Here is a 20,901-nt window from a genome sequence, read left to right on the forward strand (position 1 = left end):
TAGAACTATCAGTAGCATGCCTACAGTCATCTCCACCATAGAACTATCAGTAGCATGCCTACAGTCATCTCCACCATAGAACTATCAGTAGCATGCCTACAGTCATCTCCACCACAGAACTATCAGTAGCATGCCTACAGTCATCTCCACCACAGAACTATCAGTAGCATGCCTACAGTCATCTCCACCATAGAACTATCAGTAGCATGCCTACAGTCATCTCCACCATAGAACTATCAGTAGCATGCCTACAGTCATCTCCACCATAGAACTATCAGTAGCATGCCTACAGTCATCTCCACCACAGAACTATCAGTAGCATGCCTACAGTCATCTCCACCACAGAACTATCAGTAGCATGCCTACAGTCATCTCCACCATAGAACTATCAGTAGCATGCCTACAGTCATCTCCACCATAGAACTATCAGTAGCATGCCTACAGTCATCTCCACCACAGAACTATCAGTAGCATGCCTACAGTCATCTCCACCACAGAACTATCAGTAGCATGCCTACAGTCATCTCCACCATAGAACTATCAGTAGCATGCCTACAGTCATCTCCACCATAGAACTATCAGTAGCATGCCTACAGTCATCTCCACCACAGAACTATCAGTAGCATGCCTACAGTCATCTCCACCACAGAACTATCAGTAGCATGCCTACAGTCATCTCCACCATAGAACTATCAGTAGCATGCCTACAGTCATCTCCACCATAGAACTATCAGTAGCATGCCTACAGTCATCTCCACCACAGAACTATCAGTAGCATGCCTACAGTCATCTCCACCATAGAACTATCAGTAGCATGCCTACAGTCATCTCCACCATAGAACTATCAGTAGCATGCCTACAGTCATCTCCACCACAGAACTATCAGTAGCATGCCTACAGTCATCTCCACCATAGAACTATCAGTAGCATGCCTACAGTCATCTCCACCATAGAACTATCATCTCCACCATAGTAGCATGCCTACAGTCATCTCCACCACAGAACTATCAGTAGCATGCCTACAGTCATCTCCACCATAGAACTATCAGTAGCATGTTTACAGTCATCTCCACCACAGAACTATCAGTAGCATGCCTACAGTCATCTCCACCACAGAACTATCAGTAGCATGCCTACAGTCATCTCCACCATAGAACTATCAGTAGCATGCCTACAGTCATCTCCACCACAGAACTATCAGTAGCATGCCTACAGTCATCTCCACCACAGAACTATCAGTAGCATGCCTACAGTCATCTCCACCACAGAACTATCGGTAGCATGCCTACAGTCATCTCCACCATAGAACTATCAGTAGCATGCCTACAGTCATCTCCACCATAGAACTATCAGTAGCATGCCTACAGTCATCTCCACCATAGAACTATCAGTAGCATGCCTACAGTCATCTCCACCACAGAACTATCAGTAGCATGCCTACAGTCATCTCCACCACAGAACTATCAGTAGCATGCCTACAGTCATCTCCACCATAGAACTATCAGTAGCATGCCTACAGTCATCTCCACCATAGAACTATCAGTAGCATGCCTACAGTCATCTCCACCACAGAACTATCAGTAGCATGCCTACAGTCATCTCCACCATAGAACTATCAGTAGCATGCCTACAGTCATCTCCACCATAGAACTATCAGTAGCATGCCTACAGTCATCTCCACCACAGAACTATCAGTAGCATGCCTACAGTCATCTCCACCATAGAACTATCAGTAGCATGCCTACAGTCATCTCCACCACAGAACTATCAGTAGCATGCCTACAGTCATCTCCACCACAGAACTATCAGTAGCATGCCTACAGTCATCTCCACCATAGAACTATCAGTAGCATGTTTACAGTCATCTCCACCACAGAACTATCAGTAGCATGCCATCTCCACACAGAACTATCAGTCATCTACAGTCATCTCCACCATAGAACTATCAGTAGCATGCCTACAGTCATCTCCACCACAGAACTATCAGTAGCATGCCTACAGTCATCTCCACCACAGAACTATCAGTAGCATGCCTACAGTCATCTCCACCATAGAACTATCAGTAGCATGCCTACAGTCATCTCCCACCACAGAACTATCAGTAGCATGCCTACAGTCATCTCCACCACAGAACTATCAGTAGCATGCCTACAGTCATCTCCACCACAGAACTATCAGTAGCATGCCTACAGTCATCTCCACCATAGAACTATCAGTAGCATGCCTACAGTCATCTCCACCATAGAACTATCAGTAGCATGCCTACAGTCATCTCCACCACAGAACTATCAGTAGCATGCCTACAGTCATCTCCACCACAGAACTATCAGTAGCATGCCTACAGTCATCTCCACCTATCAGTAGCATGCTATCATCACCATAGTAGCATGCCTACAGTCATCTCCACCACAGAACTATCAGTAGCATGCCTACAGTCATCTCCACCATAGAACTATCAGTAGCATGTTTACAGTCATCTCCACCATAGAACTATCAGTAGCATGCCTGGGGCGGTGGGGTAGCCTAGTGGTTAAAGCGTTGGCTCACTGGGCTAATCCCACATGGGCACAATGTGTGAAGCCCATTTCTGGTGTCCCCTGCCGTGATGTTGCTGGAATATTGCTAAAAGCCGCGTAAAACCAAAACTCAGTCAGTCAGAAAACTCAGTAGCATGCCTACAGTCATCTCCACGACAGAACTATCAGTAGCATGTTTACAGTCATCTCCACCACAGAACTATCAGTAGCATGCCTACAGTCATCTCCACCATAGAACTATCAGTAGCATGCCTACAGTCATCTCCACCATAGAACTATCAGTAGCATGTTTACAGTCATCTCCACCATAGAACTATCAGTAGCATGCCTACAGTCATCTCCACCACAGAACTATCAGTAGCATGCCTACAGTCATCTCCACCATAGAACTATCAGCAGCATGTTTACAGTCATCTCCACCACAGAACTATCAGTAGCATGCCTACAGTCATCTCCACCATAGAACTATCAGTAGCATGCCTACAGTCATCTCCACCACAGAACTATCAGTAGCATGCCTACAGTCATCTCCACCACAGAACTATCAGTAGCATGCCTACAGTCATCTCCACCATAGAACTATTGGTAGCATGCCTACAGACATCTCCACCATAGAACTATCATGCCTACAGTCATCTCCACCACAGAACTATCAGTAGCATGCCTACAGTCATCTCCACCATAGAACTATCAGTAGCATGCCTACAGTCATCTCCACCATAGAACTATCAGTAGCATGCCTACAGTCATCTCCACCATAGAACTATCAGTAGCATGCCTACAGTCATCTCCCACCACAGAACTATCAGTAGCATGCCTACAGTCATCTCCACCACAGAACTATCAGTAGCATGCCTACAGTCATCTCCACCATAGAACTATCAGTGGTAGCATGCCTACAGTCATCTCCACCATAGAACTATCGGTAGCATGCCTACAGTCATCTCCACCACAGAACTATCAGTAGCATGCCTACAGTCATCTCCACCATAGAACTATCAGTAGCATGCCTACAGTCATCTCCACCACAGAACTATCAGTAGCATGCCTACAGTCATCTCCACCACAGAACTATCAGTAGCATGCCTACAGTCATCTCCACCACAGAACTATCAGTAGCATGCCTACAGTCATCTCCACCATAGAACTATCAGTAGCATGCCTACAGTCATCTCCACCATAGAACTATCAGTAGCATGCCTACAGTCATCTCCACCACAGAACTATCAGTAGCATGCCTACAGTCATCTCCACCACAGAACTATCAGTAGCATGCCTACAGTCATCTCCACCATAGAACTATCAGTAGCATGCCTACAGTCATCTCCACCATAGAACTATCAGTAGCATGCCTACAGTCATCTCCACCACAGAACTATCAGTAGCATGCCTACAGTCATCTCCACCATAGAACTATCAGTAGCATGTTTACAGTCATCTCCACCATAGAACTATCAGTAGCATGCCTACAGTCATCTCCACCACAGAACTATCAGTAGTATGCCTACAGTCATCTCCACCATAGAACTATCAGTAGCATGTTTACAGTCATCTCCACCACAGAACTATCAGTAGCATGCCTACAGTCATCTCCACCATAGAACTATCAGTAGCATGCCTACAGTCATCTCCACCACAGAACTATCAGTAGCATGCCTACAGTCATCTCCACACCACAGAACTATCAGTAGCATGCCTACAGTCATCTCCACCATAGAACTATCGGTAGCATGCCTACAGTCATCTCCACCATAGAACTATCAGTAGCATGCCTACAGTCATCTCCACCACAGAACTATCGGTAGCATGCCTACAGTCATCTCCACCACAGAACTATCAGTAGCATGCCTACAGTCATCTCCACCATAGAACTATCAGTAGCATGCCTACAGTCATCTCCACCACAGAACTATCAGTAGCATGCCTACAGTCATCTCCACCACAGAACTATCAGTAGCATGCCTACAGTCATCTCCACCATAGAACTATCAGTAGCATGCCTACAGTCATCTCCACCATAGAACTATCAGTAGCATGCCTACAGTCATCTCCACCACAGAACTATCGGTAGCATGCCTACAGTCATCTCCACCACAGAACTATCAGTAGCATGCCTACAGTCATCTCCCACCACAGAACTATCAGTAGCATGCCTACAGTCATCTCCACCACAGAACTATCAGTAGCATGCCTACAGTCATCTCCACCACAGAACTATCAGTAGCATGCCTACAGTCATCTCCACCACAGAACTATCAGTAGCATGCCTACAGTCATCTCCACCATAGAACTATCAGTAGCATGCCTACAGTCATCTCCACCACAGAACTATCAGTAGCATGCCTACAGTCATCTCCACCACAGAACTATCAGTAGCATGCCTACAGTCATCTCCACCACAGAACTATCAGTAGCATGCCTACAGTCATCTCCACCATAGAACTATCAGTAGCATGCCTACAGTCATCTCCACCATAGAACTATCAGTAGCATGCCTACAGTCATCTCCACCATAGAACTATCAGTAGCATGCCTACAGTCATCTCCCCACAGAACTATCAGTAGCATGCCTACAGTCATCTCCACCACAGAACTATCAGTAGCATGCCTACAGTCATCTCCACCATAGAACTATCAGTAGCATGCCTACAGTCATCTCCCCATAGAACTATCAGTAGCATGCCTACAGTCATCTCCACCACAGAACTATCAGTAGCATGCCTACAGTCATCTCCACCATAGAACTATCAGTAGCATGCCTACAGTCATCTCCACCATAGAACTATCAGTAGCATGCCTACAGTCATCTCCACCACAGAACTATCAGTAGCATGCCTACAGTCATCTCCACCATAGAACTATCAGTAGCATGCCTACAGTCATCTCCACCATAGAACTATCAGTAGCATGCCTACAGTCATCTCCACCACAGAACTATCAGTAGCATGCCTACAGTCATCTCCACCACAGAACTATCATAGCATGCCTACAGTCATCTCCACCATAGAACTATCAGTAGCATGCCTACAGTCATCTCCACCACAGAACTATCAGTAGCATGCCTACAGTCATCTCCACCATAGAACTATCAGTAGCATGCCTACAGTCATCTCCACCATAGAACTATCAGTAGCATGCCTACAGTCATCTCCACCATAGAACTATCAGTAGCATGCCTACAGTCATCTCCACCATAGAACTATCAGTAGCATGCCTACAGTCATCTCCACCATAGAACTATCAGTAGCATGCCTACAGTCATCTCCACCATAGAACTATCAGTAGCATGCCTACAGTCATCTCCACCACAGAACTATCAGTAGCATGCCTACAGTCATCTCCCCCACAGAACTATCAGTAGCATGCCTACAGTCATCTCCACCACAGAACTATCAGTAGCATGCCTACAGTCATCTCCACCACAGAACTATCAGTAGCATGCCTACAGTCATCTCCACCACAGAACTATCAGTAGCATGCCTACAGTCATCTCCACCAGAGAACTATCAGTAGCATGTTTACAGCAATCACAGAAGGGTTAGAAGCTTGACTTTGTTCTCAAAAAGTAGGTACTAGAAAAAGTAAGATATATTAATCTAGGGTGTAAGCTCGATTATTGTCTGATTGTGGCATTTGCCAACTGGACGATATATGCTTTGTGTGTTCCAGAGAGACCACGTGTAACTTGGCCAAGAGGTTTGTGTGCCACGTGTTCCACTCGCCGTCAGCAGAGGAGGTGAGTGGCAGGAAGTTAACACATGAATTTCAGATAATAGTGTTTACAGGAGTATGAAAACTTTGAACCTTACAGGTTAGTTCCTGTAAATGCCTGAGCTTTCTTATAAATCCATATTTCGAAGTTTAAATTTGTTTTTACGTTCCTGGGGACATTGGAATGCAGTAATCCAGTGGTAGGTGTATTCTTCACATTTACACTAAACAAAGTCATTCTAATTCCATAAATGAATAAACAGCTTGTTATTTATCAACAAGAATTTGTTAAGTTTAACATCAGAAATGACATGTGGGAGTATTGTTAGCTTCAGTAGCCAGTAACAGGAAACTTCTGCATGAATACTTGCGTGTGAACAATATTCAAAATGGAAACTACAGGCCAGATTAATTTGGGCTTGGATTTTTCAAGTTGAATTTGAAATTACAATTCTTGAATATACTCAGTGACATTGTGCCACTTAGGCCTGAAGTGTTTGACGTGAACAGAGACTGGCACAGTACATTGTCAGGATGGCCATGTTTCCCACCTCAACAGCTTCTTCAGCTTGGAGAATTTGAATAGTCATATCAATAGTCATATGTTTTTCATTTATTTTATGTTGTGTTTAGACGTAGATAAAGAAATGTTAATGTAGTATCACACAGTGAAGAACCTCATGGTTGTTGTAAGCAGACGACACAAAAGAGAATATTGTTCCACTTGGAGAATCCCAATGAAATGTAGTTCTGCTAAAAATGATGTAAACATTAAAAGGAGGTTTATACTTTGTAAACGTCGCTCTTTGAAGTTTGTTAAAAATGATTGCATCTAGTAATCAACTGACAAACCCATCGAATCACAGGAAATCCCTTAATCTTCAAAATAACCATTTATAAATGTATGAGTGACTTGCCATGATGTTTATTCATTCCTGTGCAAACTCTAATATCTTGCAGCTCCTAATGTTAAATTTATGTCCAAATGGAAATACCTTTCAAACACTAACCTTAAAGCTGCTATGTTGAATTTATGTCCAAATGGTTTACCTTTCAAACACTTGTACCTTGATGGTAGTGATGTTAAATTTATGTTCAAGTAGTAAAATTTTTCAAACACTTGCATCTTGTAGCTGCTAATATTTAAGTAATGTGCCTGGGTGTCGTAGTGTATAATTCATGTTGCAAGAAGTCTTCATTTTAGTGATTTTGCCGCAACAGAAGTTAGTTTCCTCTCTTTGAATTCTGTAAGATGAAATGTTTCAATGCAAGATAGGCTTACTATCTGAGATCATTTTGTATAACTAGTGAAATAGGTCACTCAGTAACTTGGCAGTTATGTCAGCTTCCTCCTGTCCTCAACACTACATGTATGTTTTCTTCCAGACCAAAGTCATTCTATGCAGTATAGGTGAGATATGTCAATATTTTCATCATCTAAATTTAAGGTCATTTTGGGGAATATTGTGAATGAGCTACATGTGTGAGGACACCCTTGTCAGTGCATCAATCTCTATGTAAATATACTACTGGTACCTGTGCTTCATATAAAGTGCTGTGAAATGTTAGTGAAAATATCATGATATTATTTGGTCCTTTTCTGATCTTTTTCATCATAACAACTTGACTGACAAACCCCATACTTGGTAACAGGATGGTGTAACAAGTCAATAAATGGCATCAGTATCAAGCGTGACCACCATTTGGATTCACTGCAAACCCCAAGGTGGGCTGAATGGGGCTAGAGTTCTGCCATGTTCTGTTGTAGGCATGGTTCTGTCTCACCCTAGTTATGTTGCATGGGGGAAGAGTCTTTAGAAACGCCATGCCAGTACAGCAGTATCATGCTGCGTCACTGTTCCACCACTGACCAGAACATGACTCCTGACAGTGTAGCCAGGGTTGCACATACTATTCAAATTGCCATTAACAATGATGAGTGGAGTCATCCTTGAGTTTTGATGCCACCCAATACAATTACACTTACTCCAGCTCAAGTTAAACACAAGTGTCACTCAAACATTCTCCTGGACTCCAGCATAGGGATAAGGCCTGTCAGACGTCATGTGTGAACAGCACGCTGTCAGAGTTCCGGGCTTCTGAACCTCGGAAGCTGTCCACACCAAGGCAAAACTGGGCACATTGCTGGCCATCAGGGGTAGCTGTTGCGCTCCCACAACTGGCTGTATGGTATTTGGACTTTGATTTTCAGCAAGCCTATCACCACAAGCATTATTTACTATCAACCAAAGGTGTTTTTATGAAAACCTGTCATTATGTGCCATTAACATTAAGAAGATGTGTATTATTATCATGTCCCAACAAACTCAGAAACAACCAAATAGTGCTCACCTCATGTGCAGACAAATTGTGAATAACGTCCCAAGGCCTCAGACATGTCGTCATGAATATGTAATGAAAGGTTTATTATTTAGTACTGGGGCTGGCTATTGTTATTGATCACAGAGTTCGATAGTCGTTTCCTAAATATTGATCGATAATCAATTGATATTGAAGATGTAACTTTGAGAAAAAATGTCAAAAATGTCTGAAAGGAATGAATGAAGCACAGTTCCTTCCTTCTGATAGTGTCCATCATTACTATAGTATCTCACTGTACTCTCATGTTCTAGAGGGACGGTGGGGTAACCTAGTGGTTAAACCGTTAGCTTGTCACGCCGGAGACCGGGTTCGAATCCCCACATGGGTACATTGTGTGAAGCTCATTTCTGGTGTCCCCCGCCGTGATATTGCTGGAATATTGCTAAAAGCGGCGCGAAACCAAACTCACTCACTCATGTTCTAAAGCTTAAAGAGCGTGAGGATTCTGAGTAAGCTTTATAGCAACCTATGTTTGTCATGAAAGGGGATTTAATGGATCAGGGGTTCTCTCTGACTTGGTTGATTGCATGTGTAAGGAACTCCGATTTGTGTTGGGAACTCCCAACCAGCCAGTGTATTCTGTACTGTTGCTACATCGTGGACACATACTTGTGTTTCAGCTCAAGGCTTTGAAAGAACTCACTGGTTCTTGTGATGGAAGGAAGTCATCACAGAATATAAAACTGAGTAATCAAATGTGAGGAACAAGATGCGACATATTGCCACTGTCCACAGTCTGCCACAGATTGCCACTGTCCACAGTCTGCCACAGATTGTCTCTGTCCACAGTCTGCCACAGATTGCCACTGTCCACAGTCTGCCACAGATTGTCTCTGTCCACAGTCTGCCACAGATTGCCACTGTCCACAGTCTGCCACAGATTGTCTCTGTCCACAGTCTGCCACAGATTGTCTCTGTCCACAGTCTGCCACAGATTGCCACTGTCCACAGTCTGCCACAGATTGCCACTGTCCACAGTCTGCCACAGGTTGTCTCTGTCCACAGTCTGCCACAGATTGTCTCTGTCCACAGTCAACCCACAGATAGTCATTGTCCACTGTCTGCCACAGATTGCCACTGTCAACTGTCTGCCACAAATTGTCTCTGTCTACTGTCTGCCACAGATTGCCACTGTCCACTGTCTGCCACAGATTGCCACTGTCAACTGTCTGCCACAAATTGTCTCTGTCTACTGTCTGCCACAAATTGTCACTGTCCACAGTCAACCCACAGAGTCAACCCACAGATAGTCATTGTCCACTGTCAGCACTGCCTACATGTTTCTGATGTATGACCACTTGGATGTATGACCACTTGGATGTATGACCACTTGTGATGGGAATTGGTTGGAATCTCACAATTGATGATTGGTTCAATACCAATGACGAATCGTCGAAAAAATAGGTTAGCTTAATTTTTTAGATTTTCCTATTCAGGTTGTTGCAGATAAGTATACAGAAAAAACACTTGGTTCTGTTTTTTTGTTTTATTTAGAAACTGCACAAATTACATTTGCAAATTTCACATCCACTGTAAAATGATTCAGTAACATAAACTTCCCAGATTCTTCAAGAAATATTCAGTCATGACTTTTCAGAAAGTGAAGTGAGTTTTCGAAGAATTCCGGCCCTGACAATGTCCTTGATATATTCCGTCATCAAGTATTTCAAACTCTATAACAGTGGTTCCAAAATGTTTGTGTTCGATTATGAGAAAATGTGATCGATTGCTTGGTTGTTTGGCCACTGCGACCAATCTTCGATTATTTCAATTAATCGGAACACCACTAATGACCACTTGGATGTATGACCACATGGATGTATGACCAGATTGAATTTTTTTGGGGTCAATGTGATATCATACTTTGTGTCAGAGCGATATTACACTTTTTGTCAGAGTGATATCATAATTTGTGTTGGAGTGATATGGTACTTTGTGTCAGTGTGATATTATACTTTGTGTCAGTGTGATATCATACTTTGTGTCAGTGTGATATCATACTTTGTGTCAGTGTGATATCATACTTTGTATCAATGTGATATTATACTTTGTGTCAGTGTGATATTATACTTTGTGTCAGTGTGATATTATACAATTATAGACTCTTGTAGAGGTCGATATCGTTTTTTATTGACCTGAGTAAAACAATATGGACCGAGCTTGCGAGGTCGATATTGTTTTTCTCAGGTCAATAAAAACCGATATCGACCTCTACAAGAGTCTATAATTGTTTTATTATATAATGAAAGAGAAACGGGTTTTAACATAAACTTGTAATGCACACACTGTGCCATCTATCCGAGTGATCTGATTGGCTGAAAAGAAGGGGAAGCCCCTTCGTACGGGATTCCTTGTCTATTTTTAGTAACCCAAGTCAATATCGTAATTTATCAGAAAACTCAAGTCAATATCGTGTTTTGTAGTCAATCATGTGACGGTCTTTTGACCAATCGTGGTACAGGAAACATACTACCTATATAATAACATACTTTGTGTCAGTGTGATATACTCTGTGCTTGTGGGTTTCACCACATTTTATGGGTACAATGTGTGAAGCCCATTTCTGGTGCCTCCTTCTGTGATATTGCTGGAATATTGCTATAAGCAGCGTAAAACCATACTCGCTCACTCACCAAATTTTAAAACCTCTGTGACCTGCATCACTTAGTGGCTTCCCCAGACATTTGTTTGACATTTTGTGACACAGCTGGATTACTGTTCATACAACTTTAAACGAAACTCAAAAGATCTCTACATGTTTGTTTCCAAGTTTGTTGATGTTGCTTCTGCTGTACAACATCGGAAGACATTCTTGTTGCAAGGTTTTCCAGATGAATAACCTGAACCAGCATAAGGTGTTTGTTGTTGGAATGCCATGCCACAATTTAGGGGAGAGGTACAGGGGATCTTGTACACAAACATAGGTTGTGAACATCTTCTGGAAACTCATGTGGCACCTGTAGTGAATCTCTGTCAATTAAAAGTATACAGAACAATCACCAAGATTTCTAGATTCTAGATTTCTTGTTTAGTACAGTTGAACCTTGTGGTTGAATTCTCACTTGTCTCCAGTTCATTTGGGAGTCCCAGACTTCTTGTTAAGTACAGTTGAACCTTGTGGTTGAATTCTCACTTGTCTCCAGTTCATTTGGGAGTCCCAGACGTCTTGTTAAGTACAGTTGAACCTTGTGGTTGAATTCTCACTTGTATCCAGTTCATTGGTGATTCCCAGATATCTTTCTGAAATCATCGCACTGAACGAATAAGAAAAGACAACAAAAAACCCTGAACAAATACCATTGCACTATACATCTGAGTCTAGCACAAAGTGCCAATGCTTCAAATTAGATCACAGTATACACTTTAAAGACATGAGCAAAACAAATTTGGAGTACAAAATGTATAAAATACATACAGTCGAACCCTGGTAATAATATATAATAATAATAATGATAAATGTCGCTAACTCGGTTGAGACAAATTCTTAGTTGTGTCAAACTCATCTCTCGGTCTCGGCTGATTATTTATCACTGTTTTGGCCCTGATGTCTCCAACTAGAATATTGTGTCAAATTCCTGGTTGTGTCGAACTCATTTTAGGGTCCCCAAAAGCCCTAACAAGTACAAATGTACCCTTTTGTCTCAAACTGTCAAAGTTGGTTCTTGCAACTGAAAACTTCATTCGCGCAATCAAAAGTCATGCTCATAAACATGCTACCAAAAGATCAAAGGTGAGGATTAACAGATTCAGCAATGAAGTGGCATGTTTAACTACACAGCGCATGCTGTTGTCACGTGACAATTTTATAGGTGTGAAATGCCACACCGGCAAACGTAGTAAGGAGAGAATCACTGTCCTAGTAGGCTCTAACATGTCAGGTACAAACTTTCACTTCTTACAATAGGTAAATCTGCAAATCCAAGTTGTTTCAAAAATGTGTTCTTATATTTTTGTATGCATATATATATGTCATGACAAATAAAGTGATTGAATTAATTTACCAGTGCTATGTTAGAACATGGAAGGGGCATGGCAAGTTGCCCCAACAGATCAAGATAGAAGTTAAACTAAACCATGAAACATGTACATATACATTGTACATACATAGAGACCGTGGACTAAAGATCTGGTGTATGAGGAGACCGTGTAGTGAAGTCACTTCTACCATATAGTGTTGCCACTTTTGGCAATTACCACATTGATGTCAATTCTTTTGTTGACCAGCATTCCCACCAATACATTGGAACTATATATGTACATTATGGCTGCTATTCTTGTATGAATTATTTAGCGCTGTACAGTGTTTATGTAGGAATGCTGTTGTATTTTAAAGACTGACATGAATCAGTCTGTTCTGCAATATCCACTATATATGTTTACACTTCGAACAGTTGCATTTGTTACTTAGTGTTCTTTTAAGGTGTATGTATTCAACATCATGTTCAGTTTTGTTTTACTTATTTAGTTAACTATGGAATGTGGTTACCAACTTTGCTCATTAATTTGTGCAATATCGTTTTCTGTTTGTTTTAAATTTTCTTTGTAGTTGTATGTACTTGAACTGATTAATATATCTCAGAAGTTATTCCCTACAGTTGTGTCATTGTGCGATACTGTTTGACTTGTCACACTGGTTATTCCCTACAGTTGTGTCATTCTGTGATACTGTTTGACTTGTCACACTGGTTATTCCCTACAGTTGTGTCATTGTGCGATACTGTTTGACTTGTCACACTGGTTATTCCCTACAGTTGTGTCATTGTGCGATACTGTTTGACTTGTCACACTGGTTATTCCTTTCAGTTGTGTCCTTGTGAGATACTGTTTGACTTGTCACACTGGTTATTCCCTACAGTTGTGTCATTGTGCGATACTGTTTGACGTATCACACTGGTTATTCCCTACAGTTGTGTCATTGTGCGATACTGTTTGACGTATTTCACTGGTTATTCCCTACAGTTGTGTCATTGTGCGATACTGTTTGACTTGTCACATTGGTTATTCCCTACAGTTGTGTCATTGTGCGATACTGTTTGACTTGTCACACTGGTTATTCCCTACAGTTGTGTCATTGTGCGATACTGTTTGACTTGTCACACTGGTTATTCCCTACAGCTGTGTCATTGTGCGATACTGTTTGACAAATTTCACTGGTTATTCCCTACAGTTGTGTCCTTGTGAGATACTGTTTGACTTGTCACACTGGTTATTCCCTACAGTTGTGTGCTTGTGAGATACTGTTTGACTTGTCACACTGGTTATTCCCTACAGTTGTGTGCTTGTGCGATACTGTTTGACGTATCACACTGGTTATTCCCTACAGTTGTGTCATTGTGTGATACTGTTTAGCGTATCACACTGGTTATTCCCTACAGCTGTGTCATTGTGCGATACTGTTTGACTTGTCACACTGGTTATTCCCTACAGTTGTGTCATTGTGCGATACTGTTTGACTTGTCACACTAGTTATTCCGATTACAGTTTTGTGATCCATGAGGGTAAGTGGCAGCTTGTATGAAAGTCATTGATGCAATGTGGAAGTGAATTCAAACAGGGTTTATTACAGATCTGATAAGCACATACATGTGATGTTTGTTTATGATGTCTATGTATAGGATATGGCAGCTTGTTGGTAAACTGCTTATATGTTTGTAGGTGTTTCCTCCTCAACTGGGGACCTGTCATACTTTGTGGGTGTTTAACTGTCTGGATGGAAAACATTTATTGTGTGTTTGTTTATTTACTTCCAACATTTAAGTCACAAAATGTATTGGGATGAATTCTTGGGAGAAGCATGCTGTATACACTTATTATACTCATCAAATGATTATTGGAACTAGAACTGTAAATCATTTCCTTTCTTATCCTCAATTAAACTTTTCATATACTTCAGTAAAAGAAATTTGATAAACAGTGAGGCACACGCTTGTTTATGCTGGTTTGTCTTATTCAAGTGGAAAAGACTTAATAATGTTTCAGGATTTTATTGTTTATGCTTGCTTATAACAGAATACCATTTGCAAGGACAACTTGATGACAAGAACAATATCTGAAAGGTGTTGTCTTGGGAGCCATTCCAGGAACAAGCATACATTGACTGTATTGATCCGTTTGTTGTCTGTTGGAAGTACTCTAGAGAGGTCCGTGTCGTCAAGTGTTATGTTCTCATACATGTTCTTGTGACTGGCCTGGATTTATATATGTATACTCCAGCAGCTGTTACTGTTGAAATAAAAGTATTTAATTTAACTTGTCACTGTGTCACATGTGTCACTGTTATATTGGCTTCGTATGAGTATCATCATCACACAGAATATTAGCATCATCACACAGAATATTAGCATCATCACACAGAGAGGTTATTACCCGGAATGTCGACAACAACAAATAATCCGTCCAAATTACTTGTCGACAGTCCGGGGAAGGGAGATGATGTTCTACATGAGTGACTTCACGCCCAGTGTTCTCGAAATTAACAAACCAATTAAAAACAGAGTGATATATATAGAAGACAATATATTTATTTAGTAAATATAACAACATGTATGTATCATATTTAGATATATAACATATTTGTACATATATTTCATAAATCTCACACAATATATTTGTGTGTGTTTTATAGAAATAAGTGATTTATGTTGGTGTATAAGCAATAAATATATAAAAGATGAGTCCAGATATTTCTTCTTGACACATGGTCTGTAGTTCAAGTCAGTAAGTCTGTCGGCAAGAAGTTTTGGTCTTCAGGGATCGAATCCTAGCATCAATGATTCGGTAGCGACGTCTGCGGACGGGATCTCTCTGCTGTCCTTGGATCTGCTGAATTTTAAGTTCAGTAGCTGACTGTTCTTTTTGCAGCATTCGCACAACCTCAAACACATTCGGATGTGTCTTCATGGCATACTTGTTTGATTTTGTTGTGCCAACCTTCCAAATTATTGTTAGTTCTGTGTCCATCATTTTCAAAATGATTCCAAGTTGGCAGAGTCCATGGACGTTCTACCCAGGTGGTAGTAGCATAATCCAAATAAATGTTTTCAACAGCATTTCGATAATCCTTCTACTCCCAATATCCAAAATAATTTACAAGCTCTCTGTTTCTTTCGGGTATTTTTTTGCATGTTAAACTCCAAAATGGTAATCTTTCCACTCCCATAACGTAAAATAATAGTCTGTTTGCAACCTTAATTGTCTTACAAATTGTTAAAAAGACATTCTCTATAATTAACTTAATTCATTTACTCATGAATCGAACACAACAACCATAGCCACTTGCAAATCACTAAGCAAACATTCTCTTTCATTAATTAACACCGTCAGGGTATGTTGACCACGCAATGTCGACGCTCCGGGTTTTTTGTTCTGTTGACGGTTAGCAACATCCTATTTTTCATTTATCGACAGATCGGGCTGACACCCACAGAGACAGCATCATCACAACGAGACATTGCGTCATCACGACACCGATGCGTTGACCCGAGACATTAAGCGAGACATGTCGAGACATTAGCGTCATCCGGTTTTTAAGGCCATTCTGTTGACGGTTAGCAACATCCTAGACATTTTCATCATCGACGAGACATCGGGCGTGATCACGCACAGATCACAGCGACAGCCATCATCAGAACGAGACATTACATTGCGTCATCAACGAGACATAGCATCATCACACAGACAGCATCAGTGACATAGCATCATCACACAGACAGAATCATCACACAGACATAGCATCATCACACGGACATAGCATCACACAGAGACATTAGCATCAGAGACATAGCATCATCACACAGACAGAATCATCACACAGACATAGCATCATCACACGGACATAGCATCATCACACGGACATAGCATCATCACACAGAGACATAGCATCATCACACACAGACATAGCATCATCACACAGAGACATGGTATCATCACACACAGACATAGCATCATCACACGGACATAGCATCACACAGAGACATTAGCATCAGAGACATAGCATCATCACACAGAGACATAGCATCATCACACGGACATAGCATCATCACACGGACATAGCATCATCACACGGACATAGCATCATCACACAGAGACATAGCATCATCACACAGAGACATAGCATCATCACACGGACATAGCATCATCACACATAGCCATGGTATCATCACACAGACAGAGCATCATCACACATCATCAGACAGAGACATAGCATCATCACTGACAGACATTGCATCATCACACGGACATAGCATCACACAGAGACATTAGCATCAGAGACATAGCATCATCACACGGACATAGCATCATCACACAGAGACATAGCATCATCACACAGAGACATGGTATCATCACACAGACATAGCATCATCACACGGACATAGCATCACACAGAGACATTAGCATCAGAGACATAGCATCATCACACAGAGACAGCATCATCACACAGAGACATGGTATCATCACACAGACATAGCATCATCACACGGACATAGCATCATCACACAGAGACATGGTATCATCACACCGAGACCTAGCATCATCACACTGAGACATGGCATTATCACACAGAGACATGGTATCATCACACAGACACATTAGCATCATCACAATGAGACATGGTATCATCACACAGACATAGCATCATCACACGGACATAGCATCATCACACAGAGACATGGTATCATCACACAGAGACATGGTATCATCACACAGAGACATGGTATCATCACACCGAGACCTAGCATCATCACACTGAGACATGGCATTATCACACAGAGACATGGTATCATCACACAGAGACATGGCATCATCACACACATGGTATCATCATGGTATCATCACACAGAGACATGGCATCATCACTCAGAGACATGGTATTATCACACAGAGACATGGTATCATCACACAGAGACATTAGCATCATCACAATGAGATCATCAGCATCATCAGCACATCACAGGACATAGCATCATCACACAGAGACATGGTATCATCACACCGCATCATCATCACAGAGACATAGTATCATCACACAGAGACATGGTATCATCACACCGAGACATAGCATCATATCATAGCATCATCACACAGACATGGTATCATCACACAGAGACATAGGTATCATCACACAGAGACCTAGCATTGCGCTGTTGCGCAGTGAAAAAACTAAACTAACTAAAATTAAAGTATCGAAATATGCTTTTGGGAACTCTGACTCTGAATAAACTGATGAAATAATTCAAACAACACAAATGGGGAACTAAACGTGAATCTCTTATAAAAAAATGCTAATGAGGCAAGAAACTTAATGTGATACCTTAAATTCTATTATCTACACTATCTAGCTCTATAGCAGCGTAAGTCTACTATCTACAGTATCTAGCTCTATAGCAGCTAGCTATATGGAACATCTATTTCGATGCACTAATACATTCTTTATATCAGTCTATCTAAATCCTATTTTGACGAGCTGTCACCCAACTCAAGAAACAATCGAACTCAAGGGAAACCTGAACTCAACTGACGTCTAAACTCAATTACGTCTTAACCCAAGCATAACCTGTACACAACTGCCTAGTCTGTCTCACAGTCCCTGAACCACATTAATCTCCCTACTGCCAAGCCCTCTCTGCAGTGCTAAAGATCTAAATAAAGCAAGTCTAGATTTCCTCAGGTTCAGGTGATGACAGCATGGAGATAGGACAGGGCTTAACAGGAGGGCCAATAAATATGCCTTTCACTTATAGCGTTATCTGATGGTTGTATGATGTGACTTATAATTGGTAATGGCCCCAGCACGTGTAGCCCCAATGCAGATGTTCTTAGTCTCTGAATCTCTGGTCTCCCTAGGGCTCCTTTTCAATATAAATGGGCTTGTTTATTACTATCAAAATTATATATATTCAGAGACTAGGCCTTAGTCTAACAACTGCCCGATTCGACCGTTTCCCACGTGGTCAAGAGCAGTTGGTCTGACCGCACGTGAAAAGTCATGCTTCTCGGTGAGCCGCGAAGCATGGTGCGTTTACGCGATCTGTTCCAACTGTTTTGTCTCCAGACCATACCCCCCTCCATGATTGACCTCTGTCAATCATTGTTCATTTCAAGGCTGCCAGTTTCATTGCCAATCATTGACTAAAACCTACCTGAAAGCTAACCAAAGCTATTTGTTTCAATCGATGATGTCCATTCTAGTGGGCATACTTTGTTTGCTGGTCTTTTCAGTACTGTCTGTTTAGTCCTAATATCAACCACACCAACGTGGCCATCTTTTCCTGGATAGATCTTCAGTATTCTGCCAAGGTGCCAGTTTCCACGAGGCATATCGGGAGATATTACTAAAACAACATCTCCAACTTGAAGATCCCTATGAGGAGAGAACCACTTTCGTCTAGCGTTGAGACCTGGTAACCATTCCCTCATCCACCGACACCAAAAGTGACGCACCAACTCTTGAACTCTTCTCCACCGTTTGCGTGGATTGAAATCTGTTGTCTCAACTGTGTCAGGTGCGAACACCCCGCCAACCTGTCCATGCAAAAAGTGATTTGGCGTGAGAGGTGTACTGTCATGTGGATGAGCCGACTGGTAAGTTAAGGGACGAGAGTTGATAAGAGTCTCTGCTCCAGTGAAAGCTGTCATCAACTCTTCATCTGTGACATCACCACCACTGAGGAGAGCAAAGATGCCACGCTTTGCAGCCTTTATCATGGTTTCAAACACCCCCTCCGAAACGTGATGCATGAGGGGGATTGAAGCACCATTTTATTCGCTTGTTTGCAAGTGAATGTCTAACTGCACTCTCATCAAGGAGGAGGAACAGCTCCTTCAATTCTTTGACAGAACCAACAAAGTTGGTACCATTATCAGATACTACCAGCTCAGGCAGACCTCTTCTGTTTACCATTCGAAAAAAGGCATTCAGAAAAGAGTCCGTATCCAAGCCATAGGCCATTTCCAAATGTACGGCTCTAGTAGACAAGAATGTAAACAGACAAAGGTAACGCTTCTGTCGTTGTTTACTTCTACCTTGAATGGTCAAGAATGGCCAGGCATAATCTACTCCAGTCTGTGTAAAGGCACGAAGTGAACCTCCCATTCTCATCTTGGGCAAAGGCGCCATAACCGGTTGAACTGGCTTTGCCTTTTTCAAACGGCACCGTGAACATTTCGACTCCCATGCCCGAATCGCTTCTCTGCAAGAGATTATCCAGTACCTGGCTGAAAGTGAAGCTAGTATTTGGTTTGTTCCAGCGATATGCTTCACCATGATATAATAAGCGTTGTCACCCAGCTGTTTTTTGGCAAAATGATTGGAAATTTAGTATCTTGCGGTAAGTATTCAGCATATTCCAAGCGTCCCTTCAACCTCATGAGCCCATTGTCATCCACCTGAGGATGGAGGTTTAAGATTTTCGACCCTGACGGTAATGGCTTTCTGGATGTCAATGATGAATGTTCTTTTGGAAAAGATTCTTTCTGCACATTCATGATAATTCGGTGTTCAGCGTCTCTTATCTCATCTGGTGATAATTCTCCTTCAAGTTTATCATCTTTCGATGCTAGACAATTGTGCAGAAACCTGTTAACCCATAGCATCATCACACAGAGATATTAGCATCAGAGACATAGCATCATTACACAGAGACATGGTATCATCACACAGAGACATAGCATCATCACACAGACATAGTATCATCACACAGAGACATAGCATCATCACACAGAGACATTAGCATCACACAGAGACATAGCATCATTACACAGAGACATTAGCATCAGAGACATTAGCATCATCACACAGAGACATTAGCATCAGAGACATAGCATCATCACACAGAGACATTAGCATCATCACACAGAGACATAGCATCATCACACAGAGACATTAGCATCATCACACATAGCATCATCACACATCATCACATCAGAGACATAGCATCATCACACAGAGACATAGCATCATCATCACACAGAGACATAGCATCATCACACAGAGACATTAGCATCATCACACAGAGACATAGCATCATCACACAGAGACATAGCATCATCACACAGAGACATTAGCATCATCACACAGAGACATTAGCATCAGAGACATAGCATCATCACACAGAGACATTAGCATCATCACACAGAGACATAGCATCATCACACAGAGACATAGCATCATCACACAGAGACATAGCATCATCACACAGAGACATAGCATCATCACACAGAGACATTAGCATCATCACACAGAGACATTAGCATCATCACACAGAGACATAGC

The 20,901-nt window shown here is 41.8% G+C and overlaps 2 protein-coding genes and 1 long non-coding RNA gene across 4 annotated transcripts in view; 2 read left to right on the top strand and 1 right to left on the bottom strand.

Moving 5' to 3' along the window:
• Positions 1-9,336, top strand: part of LOC124291554 — a 124,820-nt gene extending 115,484 nt beyond the window's left edge. The window contains exons 18-20 of the mRNA XM_046728570.1: positions 6,207-6,273; positions 7,635-7,659; positions 9,251-9,336. Of these exons, the coding sequence (XP_046584526.1) occupies positions 6,207-6,273; positions 7,635-7,659; positions 9,251-9,285 (127 nt within the window). The 3' untranslated portion in view covers positions 9,286-9,336. The remainder of the gene's footprint in view (positions 1-6,206; positions 6,274-7,634; positions 7,660-9,250) is intronic.
• A 3-nt stretch (positions 9,337-9,339) lies between these two features.
• On the top strand, positions 9,340-9,931 carry LOC124291556. 2 transcript variants are annotated; one of them, XM_046728571.1, is made up of 2 exons: positions 9,340-9,673; positions 9,877-9,931. In XM_046728571.1, the coding sequence occupies exons 1-2, from the start codon at positions 9,340-9,342 to the stop codon at positions 9,915-9,917; spliced, it is 375 nt and encodes a 124-aa protein (XP_046584527.1). In that variant the 3' UTR covers positions 9,918-9,931. The 2 variants fall into 2 exon arrangements, with proteins under 2 accessions (XP_046584527.1, XP_046584528.1); XM_046728572.1 differs by having other exon boundaries at positions 9,340-9,667; positions 9,871-9,931.
• Positions 9,932-13,558: 3,627 nt separating this feature from the next.
• On the bottom strand, positions 13,559-14,062 carry LOC124291557. The gene is made up of 3 exons (XR_006902239.1): positions 13,952-14,062; positions 13,640-13,791; positions 13,559-13,583 (listed from the first exon to the last, which is right to left on the bottom strand). It is a non-coding gene; the product is annotated as an uncharacterized LOC124291557 (long non-coding RNA).
• Positions 14,063-20,901: the final 6,839 nt, after the last annotated feature.

The sequence above is a fragment of the Haliotis rubra genome, unplaced genomic scaffold (assembly GCF_003918875.1).
Source record: "Haliotis rubra isolate DU_JTF1 unplaced genomic scaffold, ASM391887v1 Scf496, whole genome shotgun sequence".
Lineage (NCBI taxonomy): Eukaryota > Metazoa > Mollusca > Gastropoda > Lepetellida > Haliotidae > Haliotis > Haliotis rubra.